This window comes from Ostrinia nubilalis, chromosome 12 (assembly GCF_963855985.1).
Source record: "Ostrinia nubilalis chromosome 12, ilOstNubi1.1, whole genome shotgun sequence".
Taxonomy (NCBI): domain Eukaryota; kingdom Metazoa; phylum Arthropoda; class Insecta; order Lepidoptera; family Crambidae; genus Ostrinia; species Ostrinia nubilalis.
Window position 1 is genome coordinate 14734368 of NC_087099.1, and position 25476 is coordinate 14759843.

The following is a 25476-nucleotide window of genomic DNA, read 5'->3' on the forward strand; positions in this document are numbered from 1 at the left end:
CCGCCAGGTGCTCGCTGTGTATAGTAGTGGTGTGCCTCACCTATTCCGGCGTGAGGTAGAGGCGGCGGCGGACGCGCGACAATCAGCGCGGCTGCGGCGGCGGGTCGGCGCGCTCGCCCGCGCCCGCCAGGTGCTCGCTGTGTATAGTAGTGGTGTGCCTCACCTATTCCGGCGTGAGGTAGAGGCGGCGGCGGACGCGCGACAATCAGCGCGGCTGCGGCGGCGGGTCGGCGCGCTCGCCCGCGCCCGCCAAATGTTCGCTGTGCAAGCGAACGATCTCGCACACGATCGCCGACTCGATGTCCACGCCTGCGGATGGGTAAAAGTAACACTAGTTAGGCCCAATAGGCTAGTTTCCTAAAAAAATTTTTTTAGTCCGTCAATTTTAATATAAAAAAATATTGGACACGTATATTTTTCATTGTCAAACAAACAAATAATTACAAAGTTATAGTGCGTTGAAGTTCACGTCACAAAGTGCTGCACTTTTACGCACTCACTGACGTCACGGGCCTTTTCTTTAGAACTTTGGCAAGCTTTATCTCTTTAAGTTTTCATTAATTTTAAAAAGTGAAAAATACGTGTCGAGTAGTTTTTGATAAGCTAACTGACGGACTAATTAAAACCCTAGCTTTTTAACCCAGGAAACATCCCTATTCGACCAAACTTTTATCCGAGAATTACTCCTGGTATAACTGGCACATTGACTGTTTCAGTATGGGAAATATGTCAAAATTACAAGTTTATTCTGAGATTAATATTTACTCTTGTTTGGTCGAATCTACCCTTAGTGTTGTATAGATATACCTACTGTAGATACCTAAGACAAAATCAGATCAATATCATTGTACGATCATTAAGTAACATGACATGTGGCGAAAGAAATTAAGTCAGGTTTACACAAGTCCTGAGAGACGTGTGCATAGGAACTATCTAGCCTCACAGCATATACACATTAAGATATAAGAAAGAAAGAAAGAAACATTTATTGCCATTGACATCACAAAAGACAAAAGAGGTAGGTAAATAAAAAAATCAAAGAAGACAGAGGTAACACATAAAACATACAATTGAAGAGAAAATAAAGTGAACAGTGCCACCCTGTCGCACAGCGATGCCCATTGCAATGGGACCCCACTCAGCATATGCCGTGGCCCCCGGTGAGGAAGGCCACGACGCTGGTTTTCAGTGTGCCCCATGCCGAATGGGAGTCACGGACACTAACCTATACTGCATAAAATATACATACATAAATAATAATAATAGTGCGCGTATAGATTTTAATTTATTAGTCATTGATATTTCATAAGAGCGTTGAATACTCGGACAGCACCAAAATGTAACAATTGCTTGGCGTAAATAAATAAATAGCTCTTATTCCGCTTCAAATAAGGTCGGTCATAAGTTCAATAATTTACGTTTTATGTGCTGTTGTGTGTACTACATACGAGTAAAATTGAAAACATACCAGCGTGTACTTCTTCTCTAGTAAGAACAATTTCTTGGCTCGCCTCAGGCGACACTAGGATCACCCTGTGATGGCGCGTCTGTAGTAGGTTTGCTACGACCATCTGAAATAAAAGACAAGAGTTCTTCTAGAAGCAGTGGACATCAAAAAATGTTTGTCAACTCTTGTCCAAAACGTGTTAAATAGTTGGCAACTATTGTCCAAAACTTGTTAATTAGTGGGATACCATTGTCCAAAACGTGTTAATCGGACAGCAACTATTGTCCAAAACTTGTTAATCAGCCTGCAACCATTGTCCAAAACGTGTTAATCGGACAGCAACTATTGTCCAAAACTTGTTAATCGGCTTGCAACCATTGTCCAAAACGTGTTAATCGGTCAGCAACTATTGTCCAAAACTTGTTAATCGGTGGGCAACCATTGTCCAAAACGTGATAATCGGTCAGCAACCACTGTCCAAAACGTGTTAATCGGTCAGCAACTATTGTCCAAAGCGATAAACGTTAACGTTAACTGCATTAAAAAGGAGACACGATGTCTAGTCTCCTAGCAATATTTACCTTATGCTTATACTTGTCTAGGGCAGCTCTGGCCTTGGGTATGAGCAGGTTCTCATCAGTTTCCAGCTTGAAGGAGACCACGTACGCCGCGGGCACCCACAGGTTAACCAGAGGAGCCAACATCTTGGGCACCAGGTGCAGTTGGATGATAGGCGCGCCGCTGGCTGACTGCATCTTGTGGGTAGGCTGGAAAGAATATGAATTATTGTAGGCTTATCATAGTTTTTTCTGAAAAAGAGTCATTGGATGAAGTGACCTTAGTAGAAGGTAAGTATACCTTCGTTTGGTGTATGCCAATCATTTTGAGAATCAAAAACATGTTGTGTATTTTTTCCAAAATTAATGCTGTTTCGATTCTTTTTATAATTATCCTTTGATCACACTCACCACTCTATCCTTAGGCACGTAGAAGTCCGATACCGTGCCTAGATACAACACAGTCCTAGATCCTAAGTTGGCCAGGCACTCGCAAGCCGCGTACTACAGAATGGGCTCTAACACGTAATTATTAAAGTCTCTATTCCCACTCACAACTCTATCCTTAGGCACGTAGAGGTCCGATACCTCAGCGGCTAGATACAACACAGCTCTAGTTCCTAGGTTAGCCAGGCACTCGAAGGCAGCGCACAGTAAGATGGGCTCTAAAACGTAAGTATTAAAGTCTCAATTCCCACTCACCACTCTATCCTTAGGCACGTAGAAGTCCGATACTGCAGCGGCTAGATACAGCACAACCCTGGCAACTAGCACCCAAATTAAAGCCGCGCACAGCAAGATGGGTGCTAACACGTAAGTATTAAAGTCTCAATTCGACTCACCACTCTATCCTTAGGAACGTAGAAGCACGACACCGCAGCTGTTAGGTACAGCACGGCTCTAGCTCCCAGGTTGGCCAGGCACTCGCAAGCCGCGTACAGCAGAATGGACTCTAAGACTTAAGTATTAAAGTCTCAATTCCACTCACCACTCTATCCTTAGGCACGTAGAAGTCCGGTACTACAGCGGCTAGATACAACACAGCCCTAGCTCCTAAGTTGGACGGGCACTCGCAAGCCGCGTACAGCAGAATAGGCTCTAACACGTAATTATTAAAGTCTCTATTCCTACTCACCACTCTGTCCTTAGGCACGTAGAAGTCCGACACCGCAGCGGCTAGATACAGCACAACCCTGGCAACTGGCACCCAAATTAAAGCCGCGCACAGCAAGATGGGTGCTAACACGTAAGTATTAAAGTCTCAATTCGACTCACCACTCTATCCTTAGGAACGTAGAAGTCCGACACCGCAGCTGTTAGGTACAGCACGGCTCTAGCTCCCAGGTTGGCCAGGCACTCGCAAGCCGCGTACAGGAGAATGGGCTCTAACACGTAATTATTAAAGTCTCTATTCCCACTCACCACTCTATCCTTAGGCACGTAGAAGTCCGATACTGCAGCGGCTAGATAAAACACAGCCTTAACTCCTAAGTTGGCCAGGCACTCGCAAGCTGCATACAGCAGAATGGGCTCTAAGACGTAAGTATTAAAGTCTCAATTCCACTCACAACTCTGTCCTTAGGCACGTAGAAGTCCGACACCGCAGCTGCTAGGTACAGCACAGCCCTGGCTCCCAGGTTGGCCAGGCACTCGCAAGCAGCTCTCAGTAGCCAGAAGTATTCCGATACTGTGGTAAAAGCCACGTGCAAGATGGCACCTGCCGCGTGCGCTGCTTTGTATCGCAGTAGGATCGGAGCTAACACGTCTACGCTGTCTGGTTTCACTGGAAGAGACGAAAATACAATCTACAGGACAGTTCCATCTGGTGAAAGTCGCGGGAACCGCCTGGTAGAGGGCAGCACAGGACCGAACGTTGTGGCAAACTCTGACCTTAGTCCAGTAGTGGACCTCTTTTGGTTGAACATAGATTATAATATTATTGTAGCTCGTATCCTCCTCGTAAACCGCATACACAGCCATTTTAGTGCCGAAATGAAAGAGGAATGAAACACACATTTTTGTTTTGAAATACAAAAGTAGTAGTTTATAATTTCAGTTCATGAATAGCTTTTGTGACAATACAAATTAATAGATCAAGCTTTAGAATGACATTAGAAAACAGCGGATTTGCACGCAAGATTAGAAGCACTTTTCTTTCAAAAGAATCAAACCCACACTTTTTACCTGTAATGCTAGTATTGGGCCCTCTCTCCTGTATATCCAGCATATCAAGCAGCTTCTGCCCGCTGAAGTGCCGAGTGAAGGGCTCCAGCGACTTCTGCCGGTGCATGAAGATGACAGCGTATCCTTGCTCCAAGAAATACTCGGCAGAGGCCGATCCTCGCGTGCCCGCGCTGAAGTTGTCCACGAAGCGAACCGTGTTGTGCTCGAGCGGCACTGTGGTGCCTCCGGACTGGGGAATAAGGTTCAAAATAATCCTGCATTCTTCAACATTAAAATCAGTATACAGGGGTCCCAAAAAGTAGTGTCAGGCTGAAGCCCAGAGGTAGAGCATCACTAGGGCTATCCAAATCACCCCCATGTATGTTACGTGATTTTTGATAGTTTTTTTGAGTTATAATTGGCTTGACACTACTTTTTGGGACATCCTGTATATTCTACTCTGGAAATCCCTTTTACTCGCCTTGTGTATGGCATTTGAGAGAAACAGATAGAGACAATTTCTTTCACAAATTTTAAGTAATGTATGTCTCTTATTAGGGTAGTATGAGCTGGCCATATTATGTGACTGCCATAGATTTAAAAGAAAAATCGATGTCGTCACTAGTGCGCGAACACATTGACTACAAGCTATCTATTGATTTCAAAGGAAGTTAAAATTGTATTTTACATGAAATTGAATACTACCACTTTCTTGTTTTGATAATGCTAATGCTAATGATAAATAAATTAATACATATACATACGTACTTGAACAACTGATATAACATTTTTGTTTTCCAATTGGAATTAATTTGATAATTAAGACATCTTAATAATCCATATCATTATGAATTTTTTTTAGATATTATATGTAGGGATGTCCTACATCATTTCCCCATCCCCAAAAATCTCTACACACCTACTCATTCACAACTAAATCTGTATAATTAACTAAATATGAATATACTCACAGTAACAAGTGCAATTTTGTTCCCATACTGATCATGGCGTTCACAGAACTCCTTCAGCAGCGACCGGTTGTCTTCAAAGTCAGTCGGAGGGAGGTGCACAGCAAAGAACTCCTCCCACGAACCACTCGCCATGGTGAGCGATGAGAAGCCTGCTCAAGAGGTTACGGACAACTATCAACAAACTGATTTAAGTAAAAAGAAACAAAATTATCCATCTAGATAGGAGAAAAAATGTTATGATGCTTTGATAAAGGTAAGATTTCTAATATAATAACTATAAAAAATAAAAATGTTTAACACAAGGAGTGGCTATGCTTTATGAAGATAATTCTATTTTATCCAAATTTTTTAATCAAGGAGTTAGTATAATAATGTTGTAATGCGTAAAAATATAATCACTAGTGAAAGTGATACAAAAATGGTCATAAGTACAAGTTAGTTCCTGCTAAGAGGATTACCATTGAAACTCAATACACTCTGATTTGCATGGGAAGTCTTACCCAAACTTGTGGGCTTTCCCTCCACACGAAATATGTGGGGGTTGATAATGCTGCTGGCAATCTTACTTTAAATTGTCAGAAACCTACTTTCTGAAGAAATTGTGAAGTTCAATATCAATTTAAAACTGATATTACTTAATTATTTATTTTAAAATTAATAATAAATAATAATAAATCTTTAGACAATTCCACACATCGCCAGCTAGCCCCAAAGTAAGCAACTTAATGCTTGTGTTATGGGTGCTAGCTTAACGGTAATAATCACATCATTTAAATATAAAAAATGTCTTTAATTATAATTAATCCCACAATAGTGTACTTCTTAATAAGTTGTCAGATATTTACCAAATTGATTTGATAATGACTATAAATTCTGTAAACTAATACTAATTGAGTGTTATGGAGGCTAAGGAGTATATTTCATTGAGAAGATAATTTATAAACTTGATTCAAAACTATCTAGTTCACTTCAAATTATTAATTAGTATGACATGCGACTAAGAACACTTGTTGGGCATTATGCACTGTACACTTTTAGTTCTCTAACTTAGCAGTGCCTTAAAAATTGGGCAGCGACTTATGTGGGTCGTAGGGCATCGACAACCACCCACAACACGTAACGCCCGGCGTGATGTCCCAGAACCAATATTTACAGGCTTGGTTTATGAAAAAATCAATGAGGACGCAGCCACCTTGCAGTAGCGACTTTGAGGGTGAAATTAAACGAATCTACACACAACACTATACCTTAGGGTGAAGCAGATGAAATCCTTGTACCTTGCTCAGCGGAGGCTACGACCCTGACCCACAGAGATGCTTTTATTTCACATTTATTATTGGCCGAAGGAGAACACTAATCGTTATCAGAGGGCGACTGACGTTTGATAACTGATTGACATCAGCTGTCAACTTTGACGTCGAACATTGACATTATTGAAAGTGTTTACGAAGCTTGTTTTTGGCCTTGGCCAAAATAAAAGAAGAAGAAAAAGAAGCTTGTTTTCTAATTTATTGGACAAAATTAAAAAAAAAATTGTAAGAAATTCCTACTACCAGAATCTCATGGCAAATGGGGAAAATAAACTTTGTTGAGTGCAATACTGGGGAAATTGGATTAAACGATCTTGATACTGTTTAATTTTTATTTATGACTAATATTAATGAACATGAAGTACGAATGCCTACCTATACATTTTATTCATATTCATATTCATTTATTTGCTCACTAAGTGTAGGTACATAAGGTCTTATAACTAAATACAGTGCTTAAAACTTAGTAACCTAGTTCAGGTATTGCAAATTTTTTGGAGGGCTGCATGCATGCTATATAATTATTTATTTTGTAGGTAAGTATAATATTATATTTTAAGTATTTATTTACAGTCCAGAGCGCCATTAAAAGTTATTCAGTTTACGTTAGTGTATTAGTTGTATCACAAAATTAGTCCTGTATTATTATTTTATTTATTATTTAAATATTCATCTTGAATAATAAGTAAACCGTATATTACTGTAAATAAATTTATTAAGTATCATACTTATAACTTATCACTTCATTCAGAACTAGAAAACAATTCTAAGAACTCCACTTGCATTTCTTGTTCTTCAAATAGATGATCAAGTTAAAGAGGTACCTATTAATATAATATAAATCGCTTTTTCAGCATTTCAATTAATCAAACTTGCTTGATGAAATCTTTTTCAATTTTCTTTACATGGTCATAACATTTTCACCATTACTCTGCACCAATGAATGAAATACACCTGAAAACCCCGATAAAGCAGCTATTAGGTAAGAATAATATAAAAAGAAACATAACCCTTCTTCTGACGCAGTTTGGTAATAAACTAAATGTAGGTAAGTATCAAAACGTTTCATTCCAACTTGCTGTCAACTCAACGACACGCATTAAAATCAAAGATTGACTTTGAATTATGCCTTATTTTACAATACACTTTGAAAACAATATGATTTGCTTGAGTTTTTTCGTCTTTTTCACAAAAATAACAAATAGGCATGAAGAGATTACAAAATTTCTGCAACGGCTGACAGATCTCTTGATTTACTTTGACAGGTGACAATAAAGCCATAGACAATGGCCATATGAAAAACACACTTTTCCAATATTTTTGTTTGCCATGAGATTCTGGTACACCTATAGTCAGCGTTTTTAATAATTTTAATCCATACTTTTAAGTGTACTTTGCGCAAATGACTAGTATCTTATCATATTGGGATCTACTTAAGCTTTATTTTTCAGATTCAGGCCAGGAAATGTACAAAAAAGTGCATTATTTATTTTTATTTAATTTAATTTATTAATTAAAAACTATCGATGCTTCCATCTGCCACTTCTTCCTCCAATATTTCGTGCTGTGTTGTTCTGGTACGGCGGTCGTTAGGGAGAAATGATGCTATCACTGCTGAAACTGAAAAGTAATGAAAATCACATGACTTGTGTTTACGAATTTCGAATTTATAAACAGAAACATTTCAGTTAAAACGGCTTTTAAATAACGCTTTACATACTGATCCAATCCTTCTACTCTGATAAATAAATAGACTAGAACATTTATAATAACTTTCCTTAAAATAATTAAAGCAATATTATGAAAAATACGTACAAGCCAATGCAGACCCGTATACATAAAAGGCGATCTCGCAGTTGTTGGTGAGGAGGTAGTTAATCAACTGAATGGAGATGAAGTTGGCGATTCTACTTCCAGTCATTGTCAACGTTACTGCCAGTGCCCTAGAAAGAAAGTGATTCAAATTATCGTATATCGTAAATTATTATCATAATTATATATTAATACTAGCTTTCCGCCCGCGGCTTCGCCCGCGTGGAATTTTGTCTGTCACAGAAAAACTTTATCGCGCGCGTCCCTGTTTCAAAAACCGGGATAAAAACTATCCTATGTTCTTTCCCGGGACTCAAACTATCTCTATGCCAAATTTCATCAAAATCGGTTGCGAGGTTTAAGCGGGAAAGCGTAACAGACAGACAGACAGACAGACAGACAGACAGACAGAGTTACTTTCGCATTTATAATATTAGTTGGGATTAGTTGGGATGATTATCATATAGGGCAATAGGGTTTAGATTACTTTTAATACATTAAAAAATTAAATAGCAGACATGGCTAAACACAAGTTATTCACCAACTTCGACTAGCCTCGTAAATGGTTTTGTTCTTTTCATCCTTGGTCTGCTGAGCACGGTCTGAGGTTTACGGCCATGCAGAGGCTGAGCTTCTTTGAGTCTTTACCTCATGTACGTAGGGAAAAACGCGACGCACATAGCAGTGTAGAGCCCAAACACGACGATTCCCATGAGCTGCAGCACGAACAGAGCCGCGCTGGCGGCAGAGTACGGCACCAGGTTCACCAGAACGCCGCTAGTGCCGCACACCGCTGTGATCGCCATGGCCAAGTTTCGGCGGCCGACTCGGCTGACCAACTAAAAAAACCAGTAGGGGATTTAAAACATGTCTAGAATGGCATTGTCTGGAGAAACAAATTATCTTGGGACAAATGGAAGGCAGACGCGCTCGGGGCAGGGCACCGACGAGATGGTCGGACGCGGTGAGGAAGACGGTGGGCGGGAGTTTGCATCGTGCGGTCCACACAGCTTATGACCGCAGTCTGTGGAAGGACACTATCTGTGGTCGCGATCCTCATCAGTGAGGGACCGAGGAAAAAGAAGAAGAAGAAGAATGTTTTCAGTAGCGCAGTGGTTTAGTTATGATCGGTTAGCTTAAGGTTCAATTCCCATGTCGATGTATAATAAAGGAATGTTTTAAAAACTTTGGCGGAACGTCACTTGAAGCTAAGTCTCGGCACTTTGGTATAGCTACTTAGTTCGTACTAGTGGCTTCTGGAGGTCTTTGCTGGTGACTTATGATGTGATGAAAAATAAAATCATCAAGACAAATCCATGTTTGTTTCAGTAGAATTGAATCATGCATCTGTCTTATTCGTATTTGCTGTGGTAAATGTGAACGAAAGCCTCAAAAGTGGACCGAGGTTAGCTCAAAGTGAGTACTTCTATAATAACAATGCACTTACCAGACTGACCGCGGTGTTGGTGAGAGACAGTATGACACCCACCACGAGGACGATGATGAGAGCACTCGAGTTTAGAGCGCAAGTGCCACTTGACTGAAATAATATAAGTAGGTAATCACGTATGTAAGCAACAGTGTTAGCCACTCATGTGGCTTTACCACATATTATTAAGTGGTTAACACTGTTGCTTAATAGTACTATCATAATGAGCTACCGATTTTGCGAAGTTACAGGGGTACCTTTCTAAGTGTCTCGTTTTATCGCGGCTTAAACTCGTGTTGCGCATTAATACTAGCCAGGCCAGTAAACTAAGTAGGCATCGTTCAAATCACAATGAATATTATCTTATTTCGCGTAGACTAATTGAATTAGTACACAAATCGTCAAATGCCCTTCCAGCGCTTCGAGACAAACATTTGGCAAGTGCTGAGAAGAAGCACCGCAATAAATTCAGTCACTACTGACTGTAGGTACATAACTTCATAAGCACACATTGAATCATGTACCCAAGCCTAAATAACTATTATGAAATACCTACACAAAATGCCAGTCATTCCCTGGTTAATTTCACAAACATGTTTGTATTTTATGCTTAAGCTATCATATTCTTTAGTAGGAGGCTGATACTCACATCCTCTGAGTCCTTGACGCTGGTAGCTATGATGTCGCACAGGGTGAGATGAGTTCCATTTCCAGTGTGGGAAGTCTGCATGAAATGATTCGCTATTGTCGGAAGCCACACTTTGAAGGCTGAAAGTCTGAGAAGGTGGGTATTTTGTTAATAAAGTAAGAGCACTTTATAGTCACCTTCAGATATCCTATTTTAATGAGATAGGACAAGGCTGCTCAACCTTTTGAAGAGTCGGGCTAAATGGTGGATTCAGTCGTTAACGACCGACAGGCCACTTACATTTCTGACATTTAACTTTAGAGAGGTCATAAAGTTTGAATCGAGCTGTACCTACCTACTGTGCGCGTCGAGATTTTTGAATTTGGTGCATTTAATTTATACCATACTTGGGCGGGCCACTTTAAGTTCTAGTTAAGAACCAATCCTTGACAGACAACCTATTTCATAGCGAATTTTATTGCCTACATTTTTATGATGTAAACAAATGAAATTTACCCAACTGGTCTAATAGGAAGAGCAGGTTCATGATGATGGTGTACTTCAGCAGAGGTTTCCGAAACAGCGGTGTTATATGGTTGACTGTAGTAACCGCCCCTTCAGTGTGAGACCTTCGTCTAGTCAGACATTTTACCTATGAACAGTTGATTTGTTACACCCTATTACTATCGATAGTTATATCGGAAAGTCCTCTTAAATTATAGGAGCTTTTTCCAATTTGTATTTTGGATATTGCGAGCGAGCGAGTATTTGAGCCAAAGTAGCTACCTACTGAACAAATATTGGTGGACGACACATTAAAATTAAGCCACTGCACTGATTTCATATTTACGTCAAATTGTTTATTAATTTAAATAGAACTGATAACCTTCGTGCAATGAGAAAAATCGCAGTACGTTTACCCAGAGTCTGACATAAAATTATTAATTATTGCAAGTCACAATACTTTACAAGTGTTTGGCTAAGTGTCCATAACTAAGTACTTACTGGATATTCTTGAAGAGATCTTCTATTGTTTATTCCATGAATAATCTTCAAAATCTGCAACGCCTTCTGCTCTCTCCCCTTCGAATACACGAACTTGGGGCTCTCTTGCATGAAGTAGAGCCAGACGGCGGTTAGCACACTGGGCACGGAGTAGATGACTAGCAGGAGTCGCCAGGAGTTGAATTGGATGTCCAGATAAGGCAGGTAGAAGGAGAAGCTTAACGGTATTATTGGCATGGCTAAAACTAAACAAAACAAGAACCTGTAAATACTTACCTAGGTTTATTACAAAGCATTACCTTAGGATGGCCACTTATTTACTGGCCCATTTATTGTCCTGAAGCAGTGGTAGGGTTAATATTGGGACGTGTAAAAGTGCTTTTTTAAAGTCTATTTACAGAAATAAATTAGTTTTATGAGTTTTTTATGAGTTTTATGATGACAATAAAGATGATGAGAGTAATTTAGTTAACATATGAAGTTCATACCAGCCATGGTTCCCTGCGACAGAAGATAAATACTGGAGACCATCATCACGACGATGGTTCGGCGATCTATCGGCACACATTCACTTAGAAGAGTCATTGCCAGTGAGTACTGCCCTGCGATCCTAGAAAGGATAAAAAACAATTAGAGGAACAATATCGATATTGTATAGTTATATCCACTGCTAATATACCTAAAAAACTAAGCGTCCCGTTGAAACTTTCAGAGCGCCCTAGTTACGAGGGGTCTAATGCCCGTTTTCACCATCAATCCCTAATTTTTAAGTGACCCCTATTGTAAAACTTATCAAGAATTTTGTTTTCATAGGGGTCACTAAAAATTACGGATTGATGGTGAAAATGGGCATAATGCCCGTTTTCACCATCAGTTCCCAACTTTTAAGTGACCCCTATGGTGACACATAACAGGAATTTTGTTTTCAAAGGAGTCACTTAAAAATTAGGGATTGATGGTGAAAACAGGCATAAGTCTAGCAAAGTTTACAGCTCCTCATTTCTTTGCCCTTATATTGAACGTGTGAACGGTGTCTATTTAAAAGCTACACCACTTACATCAAAGAAGCAATAAACTGCAACACCAGCAGCATCACCCAGTCCACCGACAAGCTGGATACCATGTTGATTGCTGCTCCCAAGAGCAATGACAAGATGAGGGTGCGTCTCCGGCCGTGCTGGTCCGCCCAGTAGCCCCATACGATGGCACCCAGTATGGCCCCTATAATATTTACCATAGGATTAATTGGTCATGGATTACAAATTGTGAACATAAAAGGCACATTAAGGCGGTTATCACACTGCGTCGCGCTCCGCCGCGGAGCGCGTGATTTCATATAAAAAAACCCGCGCGCGGATGCGTTGTCAGTGTGTTGTGTGCCGCGCGTGTTTTCTATACAAACTGAGGTACTTGCATACAATGATTAAATCTGTCGTCCCGCGCTCCGCGGCGGAGCGCGGCGCAGTGTGATAACCGCCTAAATACTTTTAACAACGAATTTTAGACGACTCTAGAGATGGAGGTAGACCTACACAAATCTATATTTGATGGTCCCAATATCGTGGAGGGAATACCTTTTACAAAAAAATAAATAATTATAGGGTATTTTCAGGATCTCTACACGTGAACAAGACTGTGTTCCGTTCCATTTAAAAAATAATAGAGTGCCCGGTTTTTGGTAAACAAAGCAGAGACACCTAAGTACTCTCAAACAAACAAGTACATAGGCTTTTTAAAAAGCACTTTTACACGTCCCAGTATTAACCCTACCACTGCTTCAGGACATTAAATGGGCCAGTGCTGAAAAGAAGCGCAAGAAACTCAGTCACTATAGTCAGCCTCTTTTTTAAGGGTTTACAGACTTTAAAATACACATAACGTAGTGGCACCAATGACCGACAAGAACCAATGACCGACACTTTATTTTTTGATTCAATAAAATAAGAGTATAAAATCGATTTCTTATTATGTCAACACTGTACCATAGAAAGCACACTTTTGACTGCCTCCCATTGACATTTAAGCAAAATCCGCCAATTTATTTTGATAATGGCAGTATAACAACTGATTGCGGCTGGAGTACCGGTGAAAATAACAGCATTTCTTAGTAAAATCCCTAAGGAAGCGAGTACATTTTTTGTTAATTACACTACTGTATTGTAACTTATTTGAATTTTATCTTTTTCACGGGTTACTTTAAGAACTATAGAATCCATTTTTGTTATAACGAATTTAAAATGTTATTTTGATATTAGTAAAATGTTGGTGTCGATCACTGGTTTTCACAAACTGACTTTTCCAATAATCGACACGTGTCGATAGTAATTTTTTGGAACATTTTTCATTTGACAACCGAATATAGTTCTTATGACTTTGCGCATTTAGTAGATATTTGAAGTAAACTATTCATAGTCGAGCTACCAGTAATCGACAAGTGTCGATTATTGGGGAATAATATATGTCGATGATTGGTTCGAGAAAAAATTATTCTCCCGAGCAGTTAGAAAAAGCTGTAGAAGCTGTTAAAATTGCGAAAAGATTGCAGTTGCTGCTAAACGTTTCGGAGTACCTAGGTAGGATTACGCTCCATGATAAAATTTCGGGAAAAACAACAATGGGTTACACTATATTATACAGGGTGGAAACGATAAGTGATCTCACTCCATTATTTCTTAACTATACAAGATATCCAAAAACTGATTACTGATCCTGAAAGTGCTTTACGAGCTCTATCTAACGGTACCAATAATAGGTTACCAAATAAACTGGATCTATCCGAAAATTCAATGTTTCCGGCTTCCATACATTTAGTAAAACCACATAATATTAAAAACTATTCAAGATATCCAAAAACTGGTTACTGATCCTGAAAGTGCTTCACGAGCTCTATCCAACGGTACCAATAATAGGTTACAAAATAAACTTGATCTATCCGAAAATTCAATGTTACCAGCTTCCATACATTTAGTACTGCCAGTCATAGCACTCATGTCTTGATAATATTATAGTAAGTAAAGCCTAAAACCAATGTTTTCTAAATAAGAATGCAATTTGGAGTTCAATTTAAGTGTTTATTATTGAATAAAAAAAAATTAACACTTCTAATATTGTGTGGCTTGCATACATTTAGTATGAAGCCTGAAAACATTGAATTTTCGGATAGATCCAGTTAATTCTGTAACCTATTACTGATACCGTTTGAAAGAGCTCGTGAAGCACTTTCAGGATCAATAACCAGTTTTTCGATATCTTGTATAGATAGTTTAGAAATAATCGAGTGAGATCACTTTTCGTTTCCACCCTGTATAATGGGGCCGAGCACAGTTTTAACTAAAATCGGGACTAAGTATTCCCACCTCTCGTTCCCACCACTGCAACTCCTGTGTAGCCAGGATCTACGGCTTGACCGTCACAAAAACCCAACCAATGAAGGTCAAGTTTGTCCCGGGGGAAAGTTAAACTGTCATTGGACCCGCAACAAAATTATTCAGAAGAACATAGGAGGAGTTCGAAATTAAGGTTCGACTTCCCTCCATTGCAAAGCGGATGACAGGTGACAAACAAAGGTTTAAAACCTTTAAGAAAAGATTATGCACCACGGAAAATAAATATCAATTAAGGGGGCTTATCTTATGAGCAATTAGCAACTACCTGCCAATAATATTTTTCACAAAATCGCTTAAAAGTACGGAAATTTTTCCTTGTCGCGACAAGATCGGTGTAATAAATTGCGGAAACAGATGTAGGTAAGTATGTTGTATTGAATTAAGCATTAAATTACGTTCATGTTTCCAAAGATCACACTCCCACAAGATAATATGATGGGCAGACTGCTCATGACTGACATCATTAGTGGAACACTCGCAAAAAGGAGACGGAACTAGTTTGAATTAGTGAAGTTTATGTTTAAAGTTGCCATGCCCCGTGAGGAACTGCGACGAGCAATGGTCGATTTCTAACCATCGCCTAGTTAGACGTTCGCGTACATTCGGGAAGAAATTATATAAGTGACGCCCTTTGACTGACGTATTCCATCTTTTTTGCCATTCATTAAGTAGGTAATTCCTCTTCAACGACTTCTCGAGAATCAAATAATCGGCTTATTTTAGAACGATCGCGGCTATTTAAGAAATCGGAGGTTAGGTATATTTTCCCTTGATGCGAAGTAGGGTAATTGCGCCGGTTTTCCGTCCAGCTCCTGTTTTCGTCCATTTGACCGACTTGCCACAAACAAATACGGAAAATTAGAATACAAACCTAACTTTCCGTGCAAGTTTGGACTTGTTACAATCTATAATATCTAAGTAACAGTTCTGCCTGCATGAAAATGTAATTTGACAAGTAATAACTCCAAAAAAATCTACGGAAGTTGCTGCTGCACACAGGTGAATGGAAAGCGTCGTCAAGTTAGAAAAAAAACGTGCAGGTCGGGAATTTTCATGGTATGTTTAATTACTGTTTTAGCTACTTTACGTAATGTTTCTTGTACGTATGTCTAATTATTAGCATAATAAACACTATTTTAAGGGTTTATTAAAGTTTTTGTATCGAAATCTTAGATAATTAAGTGGACTAATATTAGCATAACAATTTTGCAAGATTTTGGTTTTCGTCCACGTGGACGGAAACCCTGACACCTAGTTAATATTTTTAATAATCATTTTACTTCAATGAACCTACAAAATACAATGTTTTTTCTTCCAATATGATCTTTATTGCTATTACATTAAACATTTTAGTTTACGTCCACTTTTTAAGAGTAATAAACCCATAAAAACCGTTAAAAAGATGTGGACGAAAACAAAAAACAGCTTTAAACGTTGTTATGTTTTCGTCCATGACGTCATGAGCAAGCACTGGGGTAGACGAAAACCAAAATTAGCTATTCCTGTAGATTAGTTTTCGTCCATTTATCCTTCGACCTATTGCAATATTTTCCTAAATTTAGGTAAGAAACTTATTTAAATCTTTTTGATATCATTTGAAAGCTAACAAAATTACCTTTCAAATGATATACCACAATCCATAGTTACTGTATTGTAGAATTGGTTTTAAGTTAATAATTCAACAGCACCCTTTTTTCTACACAGTGGTCGAAAACTAGCGTAAACTAGGACGAAAACTGATTTTTTTGGACGAAAACTAGTGAAATCGCCTCTTTTGCATAAAATATTTTTTATAAAAAAACCCGTGGTATTTACTTATTGTCATATAATATTAACGTAAAGTAGACTATATAAGGACTAAAATGACATATGATACATATGAGTAAGGGTATTTTAAGATATTCATTTCGCATCACAAAGTTGGCAACTCCGATAATTGGACGAAAACTAGCGCACTTACCCTACATAGCCGCACGCTTCTGTACCTCTAAGTCGACCGGCAGTACACCAGCCAGGACTGGCAGAGCTTCCGTCCTAAACCTGGTCGAGTACTTGCCAAAAAAGGAGATCGTCGATAACTGGGTGTCGGTAAGTGGCAGCTGTCGATGACGGGGTGTTGACTACTGGAGATTCGGTGTCGATGATTGGAGATTTATATGCTTTTTCATTTTTTGGGATTTTTTTCTAGTCCGTGTATAGTTAATAAAAATAATACATCCTATTCTTATCTCAAGAATATACCTTATCATGCTCAATCGTTACTTTTGGTTTAAAGATGACTAAATGACCTTTAATCTTAATAAGAAGCCCAATATCTCCTTAAAGTGTCGATCATTGGTGCCACTACGCGTAGTGGCACCAATGACCGACAAGAACCAATGACCGACACTTTATTTTTTGATTCAATAAAATAAGAGTATAAAATCGATTTCTTATTATGTCAACACTGTACCATAGAAAGCACACTTTTGACTGCCTCCCATTGACATTTAAGCAAAATCCGCCAATTTATTTTGATAATGGCAGTATAACAACTGATTGCGGCTGGAGTACCGGTGAAAATAACAGCATTTCTTAGTAAAATCCCTAAGGAAGCGAGTACATTTTTTGTTAATTACACTACTGTATTGTAACTTATTTGAATTTTATCTTTTTCACGGGTTACTTTAAGAACTATAGAATCCATTTTTGTTATAACGAATTTAAAATGTTATTTTGATATTAGTAAAATGTTGGTGTCGATCACTGGTTTTCACAAACTGACTTTTCCAATAATCGACACGTGTCGATAGTAATTTTTTGGAACATTTTTCATTTGACAACCGAATATAGTTCTTATGACTTTGCGCATTTAGTAGATATTTGAAGTAAACTATTCATAGTCGAGCTACCAGTAATCGACAAGTGTCGATTATTGGGGAATAATATATGTCGATGATTGGTTCGAGAAAAAATTATTCTCCCGAGCAGTTAGAAAAAGCTGTAGAAGCTGTTAAAATTGCGAAAAGATTGCAGTTGCTGCTAAACGTTTCGGAGTACCTAGGTAGGATTACGCTCCATGATAAAATTTCGGGAAAAACAACAATGGGTTACACTATATTATACAGGGTGGAAACGATAAGTGATCTCACTCCATTATTTCTTAACTATACAAGATATCCAAAAACTGATTACTGATCCTGAAAGTGCTTTACGAGCTCTATCTAACGGTACCAATAATAGGTTACCAAATAAACTGGATCTATCCGAAAATTCAATGTTTCCGGCTTCCATACATTTAGTAAAACCACATAATATTAAAAACTATTCAAGATATCCAAAAACTGGTTACTGATCCTGAAAGTGCTTCACGAGCTCTATCCAACGGTACCAATAATAGGTTACAAAATAAACTTGATCTATCCGAAAATTCAATGTTACCAGCTTCCATACATTTAGTACTGCCAGTCATAGCACTCATGTCTTGATAATATTATAGTAAGTAAAGCCTAAAACCAATGTTTTCTAAATAAGAATGCAATTTGGAGTTCAATTTAAGTGTTTATTATTGAATAAAAAAAAATTAACACTTCTAATATTGTGTGGCTTGCATACATTTAGTATGAAGCCTGAAAACATTGAATTTTCGGATAGATCCAGTTAATTCTGTAACCTATTACTGATACCGTTTGAAAGAGCTCGTGAAGCACTTTCAGGATCAATAACCAGTTTTTCGATATCTTGTATAGATAGTTTAGAAATAATCGAGTGAGATCACTTTTCGTTTCCACCCTGTATAATGGGGCCGAGCACAGTTTTAACTAAAATCGGGACTAAGTATTCCCACCTCTCGTTCCCACCACTGCAACTCCTGTGTAGCCAGGATCTACGGCTTGACCGTCACAAAAACCCAACCAATGAAGGTCAAGTTTGTCCCGGGGGAAAGTTAAACTGTCATTGGACCCGCAACAAAATTATTCAGAAGAACATAGGAGGAGTTCGAAATTAAGGTTCGACTTCCCTCCATTGCAAAGCGGATGACAGGTGACAAACAAAGGTTTAAAACCTTTAAGAAAAGATTATGCACCACGGAAAATAAATATCAATTAAGGGGGCTTATCTTATGAGCAATTAGCAACTACCTGCCAATAATATTTTTCACAAAATCGCTTAAAAGTACGGAAATTTTTCCTTGTCGCGACAAGATCGGTGTAATAAATTGCGGAAACAGATGTAGGTAAGTATGTTGTATTGAATTAAGCATTAAATTACGTTCATGTTTCCAAAGATCACACTCCCACAAGATAATATGATGGGCAGACTGCTCATGACTGACATCATTAGTGGAACACTCGCAAAAAGGAGACGGAACTAGTTTGAATTAGTGAAGTTTATGTTTAAAGTTGCCATGCCCCGTGAGGAACTGCGACGAGCAATGGTCGATTTCTAACCATCGCCTAGTTAGACGTTCGCGTACATTCGGGAAGAAATTATATAAGTGACGCCCTTTGACTGACGTATTCCATCTTTTTTGCCATTCATTAAGTAGGTAATTCCTCTTCAACGACTTCTCGAGAATCAAATAATCGGCTTATTTTAGAACGATCGCGGCTATTTAAGAAATCGGAGGTTAGGTATATTTTCCCTTGATGCGAAGTAGGGTAATTGCGCCGGTTTTCCGTCCAGCTCCTGTTTTCGTCCATTTGACCGACTTGCCACAAACAAATACGGAAAATTAGAATACAAACCTAACTTTCCGTGCAAGTTTGGACTTGTTACAATCTATAATATCTAAGTAACAGTTCTGCCTGCATGAAAATGTAATTTGACAAGTAATAACTCCAAAAAAATCTACGGAAGTTGCTGCTGCACACAGGTGAATGGAAAGCGTCGTCAAGTTAGAAAAAAAACGTGCAGGTCGGGAATTTTCATGGTATGTTTAATTACTGTTTTAGCTACTTTACGTAATGTTTCTTGTACGTATGTCTAATTATTAGCATAATAAACACTATTTTAAGGGTTTATTAAAGTTTTTGTATCGAAATCTTAGATAATTAAGTGGACTAATATTAGCATAACAATTTTGCAAGATTTTGGTTTTCGTCCACGTGGACGGAAACCCTGACACCTAGTTAATATTTTTAATAATCATTTTACTTCAATGAACCTACAAAATACAATGTTTTTTCTTCCAATATGATCTTTATTGCTATTACATTAAACATTTTAGTTTACGTCCACTTTTTAAGAGTAATAAACCCATAAAAACCGTTAAAAAGATGTGGACGAAAACAAAAAACAGCTTTAAACGTTGTTATGTTTTCGTCCATGACGTCATGAGCAAGCACTGGGGTAGACGAAAACCAAAATTAGCTATTCCTGTAGATTAGTTTTCGTCCATTTATCCTTCGACCTATTGCAATATTTTCCTAAATTTAGGTAAGAAACTTATTTAAATCTTTTTGATATCATTTGAAAGCTAACAAAATTACCTTTCAAATGATATACCACAATCCATAGTTACTGTATTGTAGAATTGGTTTTAAGTTAATAATTCAACAGCACCCTTTTTTCTACACAGTGGTCGAAAACTAGCGTAAACTAGGACGAAAACTGATTTTTTTGGACGAAAACTAGTGAAATCGCCTCTTTTGCATAAAATATTTTTTATAAAAAAACCCGTGGTATTTACTTATTGTCATATAATATTAACGTAAAGTAGACTATATAAGGACTAAAATGACATATGATACATATGAGTAAGGGTATTTTAAGATATTCATTTCGCATCACAAAGTTGGCAACTCCGATAATTGGACGAAAACTAGCGCACTTACCCTACATAGCCGCACGCTTCTGTACCTCTAAGTCGACCGGCAGTACACCAGCCAGGACTGGCAGAGCTTCCGTCCTAAACCTGGTCGAGTACTTGCCAAAAAAGGAGATCGTCGATAACTGGGTGTCGGTAAGTGGCAGCTGTCGATGACGGGGTGTTGACTACTGGAGATTCGGTGTCGATGATTGGAGATTTATATGCTTTTTCATTTTTTGGGATTTTTTTCTAGTCCGTGTATAGTTAATAAAAATAATACATCCTATTCTTATCTCAAGAATATACCTTATCATGCTCAATCGTTACTTTTGGTTTAAAGATGACTAAATGACCTTTAATCTTAATAAGAAGCCCAATATCTCCTTAAAGTGTCGATCATTGGTGCCACTACGCTAGTTATAAATATTTATGCGAGTTAGGCAGTACACGCACCAACAATAGGCCCAGCCACCAGCATGCCCTGCTGAGCGCTAGTGGTCTGAAGGTCGCAGGCGCTGACGGGCGCAATGATGGTGCTGCTGAAGAAGATACACGCTAACGATATTATCGCCACTCCAGCCAGGCATGTTAACATGTAGCTGTATGCGCCGAATCCTAAAAAGAAAGAAAGAAAAGAAAGAAAAAAAAAACATTTATTTGGTACCAAAAAATAAAAACAACAAGTGCCGACCGCCGCCGCGCCGCTATAAATAAGTGACAAATAGATCCCCACTCTGAAGTTTGACCACTATGTATTTAATAAGGTTGGGATTTGACTTGTTAGTGGTAGAGCTTGTTCGATAGAGACACTTTTCCAAAGAATTTAATCATACTCGCATACAAAATAAAAATTTCATAAAAAATATTGACAGATTTTTTTAAAACACTTAGGCTGAGTTGCACCACCTAACTTTGACCGTATCTATAACGATACCGGTGTTTTTTGTATGGAGTTTGAAGTTAAAGTAAGATAGTGCAACCCAGCCTTAGATATCCTAAATCCAGCCATTTAATTTGAGTTTGACTACTAACTTTACTCTGAATTTATCTGTAATTATGTAGGCTAACCTCTGGAAATCATTGAGGGAGACCTATAATTAATTGGACGTACTGTAGCTGAAATGGTGATGAATGTATTTTAAATATCCTACCTGTTTTACTGAGGGCTTCTTCAAATGTAACTTTTTCGGCATCCCCAATTTTGTCATCTTGCATACTGATTAACTGATTATTTTAACTTTAAGAGACACAAAACAAAATACACAACACATTCACTATTAAATTAGTAGCAGTTTTTAAATAATTTGCTATCGCTGTTGTTCTTAATTGGACGCTCTTATAAACTTTATGAGTAGTCTAGACAAATACACCGATTAATATGCATAATTATTTTATCAAGCGTAGTTACTTTGATGCTGAGTAGTTACTTGTCATTGGCTTTTTAATCAGCTTTCAATGGTCTGACACGTGCCTTCTAATGCTATTGTGGTTAAAGTGGTCTTACAGAGTTACCTACTCTCTCTACCTGATGACAGGTTCGATTTCCAGCACGTCACCTAAAAATAACTAATTATGTAGTTATTCCTAGTTATGCTTCATCCATATAGTTTCATTTATTTTTTCATTTACTTTTATTTAAAGTCATCCGTGAGTGGTAGCGCTTTAAAAGTCATAAGTGCATTAGAATTTAAGGGTTCCAATTACATTCACGCATGGGAGTTATTGGAGAATAGGTTTCATAACGAGCGACTTTTGGTGCATAATCATGTGAAGGCATTATTTTATGTTCCGTCTGTCACTAAGGAATGTCCACAACAGATTCGATTGTTGATTGATAGCATATTACGTGTAGGTAGGTAACTTACGCGCCTTAAAATCTTTAAATGAACCTACAGACAACTGGGATGGGATACATTAATAATTTACAAGCTAGACGTATCAACTGAACGGGAATGGGAAAATCACAAAGGTTCAATTATTGGATCTAACACGCAGACAAAAATAACCTTAGACGAATTATTGCAATTTTTACGTAACCGAGCAGATACGTTAGAAATGATTCATTTGAATCGTCATAAAGGCACTGATTACTTCCGTTCGAAACACTTATGACTCAAAATGGCAACAATCACAAACCACTCATAGTTATGTCACTACGAATAAACCTAAAAAAAACGCATACGTCACTGTTTAATGTGTAAAGATAATCACGCACTTTATGCCTGCACAGTTTTCTTAAATTTACCCATAATATAAAGTAGATTAACATTCGTAGATGAACATAAACTTTGCCGTAACTGTTTGCGTGCCGGTCATTCAATTACTGACTGCTAATTCGGTCCCTGTAAACAGTGTCAGTGGAAACACAACAGTTTATTACATTCAGATATATAAATAAACTTGACGGTCAATCGAAATTAATAAATAAAAATTTGAACGGTAGTAGCACATCGACCGCCTTGCTGGGCCTTGCATTCCTCAACCGTTAACTCGAGTACGCCCAACATACTGCGCGGTACACAAATTGTGTTTCCATCCACTGCGTTGATAGAAGTTGCGGACGATAAAAACGAATTTCATACCGTCCGAGCTCTTCTTGACAACGGAAGTGAACATTGCATTATTACAGAAAACTTATGTAAACGTTTAAACGCATCTTTATTACAGTCCACTATACGTATTTCAGGAGTAGGACAATCTGTCTCACACTAATAAATCGTGTAATATTCATATACGTTCTAAGTTGAGTTATTATAATGAGAATATTACTTGCTTAGCTTTGTTAGGATTGGGCTGGTGAAATTCTACTGATGAATTATATTTTGCGTCTAAAATCGACATGAAAGAAAATACAGTACTTACTAAAATTCGTATGTTAGCCATTATAGCTCAAATTTATGACCCGCTAGGTTTATTAGCTCCAGCTATTATCATTGCCAAGATATTAATTCAAAAGCTGTGGCTTCTAAAAATAGATTGGGATGCGACCGTACCTACCCGATGACGTCACACATACTTGGTTTAACTGGTTTAACTTCATAGATTCTTTGCAATGTCTCAATGATTTACGTATCCCTCGATTCGTAAGGAGTGTTCACACCTCAGATCATATCTATGATCTGAGGTTCACACTCAACACACCGAGTTACATATTTTCACAGACGCATCTCAAGATGCTTATGGGGCGTGTGCATACGTGCGTACATTAGACGGTTCAGATGTAATTTAATTGTAAAATTTCTTTGCGCAAAAAGTAAAGTAGCACACCTCAAAGTTATAACTATACCTAAACTTGAGCTTTGTGGTGCTCATATAGGGGCAAAACTTTATGAAAAAATTATTGGATCACTTTAATTAAAATTCTATAAAGTATATTTTTGGTCAGACTCCACCATTGTTTTGGGCTGGCTTCGTATGTCTCCTCATTTACTTAAAACGTTTGTACAAAACCGAGTTACTGAAATAAACGAGTTAACTGGTGGCATGCCGTGGTTGCATGTAAATGGCAAAGATTCTAAACTTTGGTGGAACGGACCCGATTTTTTGAGTAAATATGATTTCATAAATTCAAATATTTCCGATTATAATGATAATTTAATAAATAATATTAGCCTGCCTGAACTTAATTTAAAGAAATTAAGTTTTTTTTCTAATAAAATGCCACATTTAATAGATTTCAATCGATTTCCATCACTTACTAAATTAATTCGCATCGTTGCTTATGTACCTACTCCGCTTTATAAACAAGATGCGCTTGCGACTGACTGGCTTACGGAAATAACTTTTTGTCATAGGTTCTTAATAAGTACAAGGTTATTATGTTTAAATTCAAAATAATTTATTTCATATTCCTGTTAAAAACCAACAAAAGTTAGTCTTTACTTAATTAAAGCCTATTTACATAAATATTTACATTGCGTTTAGTACCTACTGACCTTAAACAAATTACATTAATACTAACAGCCCAATTGACTCACTAAAGTCCTAGAGGTAGATAGGACAAGTCGACACATAAGTACTTATTATAATGGCAGTAAGAAATATAAGTACATAGGTACAAAGTAGGTTTCTTCATAGAGATATTTTTTAGGTAAATAGGGAATTAGGAATGATGACTGGGTAATGAAATCGAAATTCTATTTAGTCCGTCAGACAGATTAATTAGAAAATATTAGACTCGTCGTCAGTACCAAATCTCTACCCAAGTAACATTTTACTCCATTTAAGAGTTCACATTTAGTTCCAATGTGTACTTAAAGCATTAGTACAGTTCACTCGTGATGTATAACGGCCATTCTCAGATTAGCTAGTTTTTGCGTGTCCGGGCTGTTAAATCGTTAAAAATGACAAATTAGAGACATGCAAGTATTTTTATATGTTACTTAACACGTTGAGTGCGAAACCAGGTCTATAGACCTTGTGTACGTCTCGCTTACCGTGCGGCTAAGAAAATTATAGTCTTCCTTGTCGTGCGAAAGGCATAACTTCAATTGGGTCCGGTGTAGGAAAGTGATGAATATATATCTATGATGTATTCTTAAAATAGAATCCAATGATGTATCTACCTTAATACCAGGTTTTTAGACCTGGTACCGCACGGAAGTAATAAAATGTCTTCACAATGCGAAACCAGGTCGAAGCACCTTGTACCCTGCGCACCTGGTACCGCACCCCACGCTAGCTTCGTGCAGCCAGTGTTGCCTCGCATTCGTAAGAAACGCACATGTCAACATGGCGTCAAGAGAAACAAACAAAATCAAAACTGCAAATTGATTATAATTTAATTTGCTACACGATTTATTGCTAATTTAAATAATGTTTTTCGTGACAAACATTTGAAGTTGTAACTAAATGTTATTAAATAATATGTTTTCTTTAAATATAGCTTATTTAAGTATTTATGCACGTATGTCTTATTTGTAAAATATTTTGACTAAATTATTAAAACATCTTTGTTTGTTACTTTTTTAAATTTTT

At 37.8% G+C, this 25476-nt stretch overlaps 3 protein-coding genes across 4 annotated transcripts; all 3 read right to left on the bottom strand.

The window, feature by feature from the left end:
- Positions 1 to 155: 155 nt before the first annotated feature.
- On the bottom strand, positions 156 to 6503 carry LOC135077024 (phosphopantothenate--cysteine ligase). Its single transcript, XM_063971615.1, has 7 exons — positions 6386 to 6503; positions 5139 to 5287; positions 4189 to 4417; positions 3573 to 3787; positions 2029 to 2214; positions 1469 to 1571; positions 156 to 309 (listed from the first exon to the last, which is right to left on the bottom strand). Exons 2-7 carry the CDS (start codon positions 5268 to 5270, stop codon positions 206 to 208), a joined length of 969 nt encoding a protein of 322 aa, XP_063827685.1. The 5' UTR covers positions 5271 to 5287; positions 6386 to 6503; the 3' UTR covers positions 156 to 205.
- A 1429-nt stretch (positions 6504 to 7932) lies between these two features.
- On the bottom strand, positions 7933 to 9794 carry LOC135077028 (uncharacterized). The gene is made up of 4 exons (XM_063971619.1): positions 9708 to 9794; positions 8909 to 9099; positions 8264 to 8391; positions 7933 to 8068 (listed from the first exon to the last, which is right to left on the bottom strand). The coding sequence occupies exons 2-4, from the start codon at positions 9064 to 9066 to the stop codon at positions 7962 to 7964; spliced, it is 393 nt and encodes a 130-aa protein (XP_063827689.1). The 5' UTR covers positions 9067 to 9099; positions 9708 to 9794; the 3' UTR covers positions 7933 to 7961.
- A 465-nt stretch (positions 9795 to 10259) lies between these two features.
- Positions 10260 to 22233, bottom strand: LOC135077027 (synaptic vesicle glycoprotein 2C-like). 2 transcript variants are annotated; one of them, XM_063971617.1, is made up of 7 exons: positions 21651 to 22233; positions 20953 to 21114; positions 12381 to 12543; positions 11811 to 11932; positions 11323 to 11567; positions 10839 to 10969; positions 10260 to 10465 (listed from the first exon to the last, which is right to left on the bottom strand). In XM_063971617.1, exons 1-7 carry the CDS (start codon positions 21712 to 21714, stop codon positions 10300 to 10302), a joined length of 1053 nt encoding a protein of 350 aa, XP_063827687.1. In that variant the 5' UTR covers positions 21715 to 22233; the 3' UTR covers positions 10260 to 10299. The 2 variants fall into 2 exon arrangements, with proteins under 2 accessions (XP_063827687.1, XP_063827688.1); XM_063971618.1 differs by having other exon boundaries at positions 10334 to 10465; positions 10834 to 10969.
- Positions 22234 to 25476: the final 3243 nt, after the last annotated feature.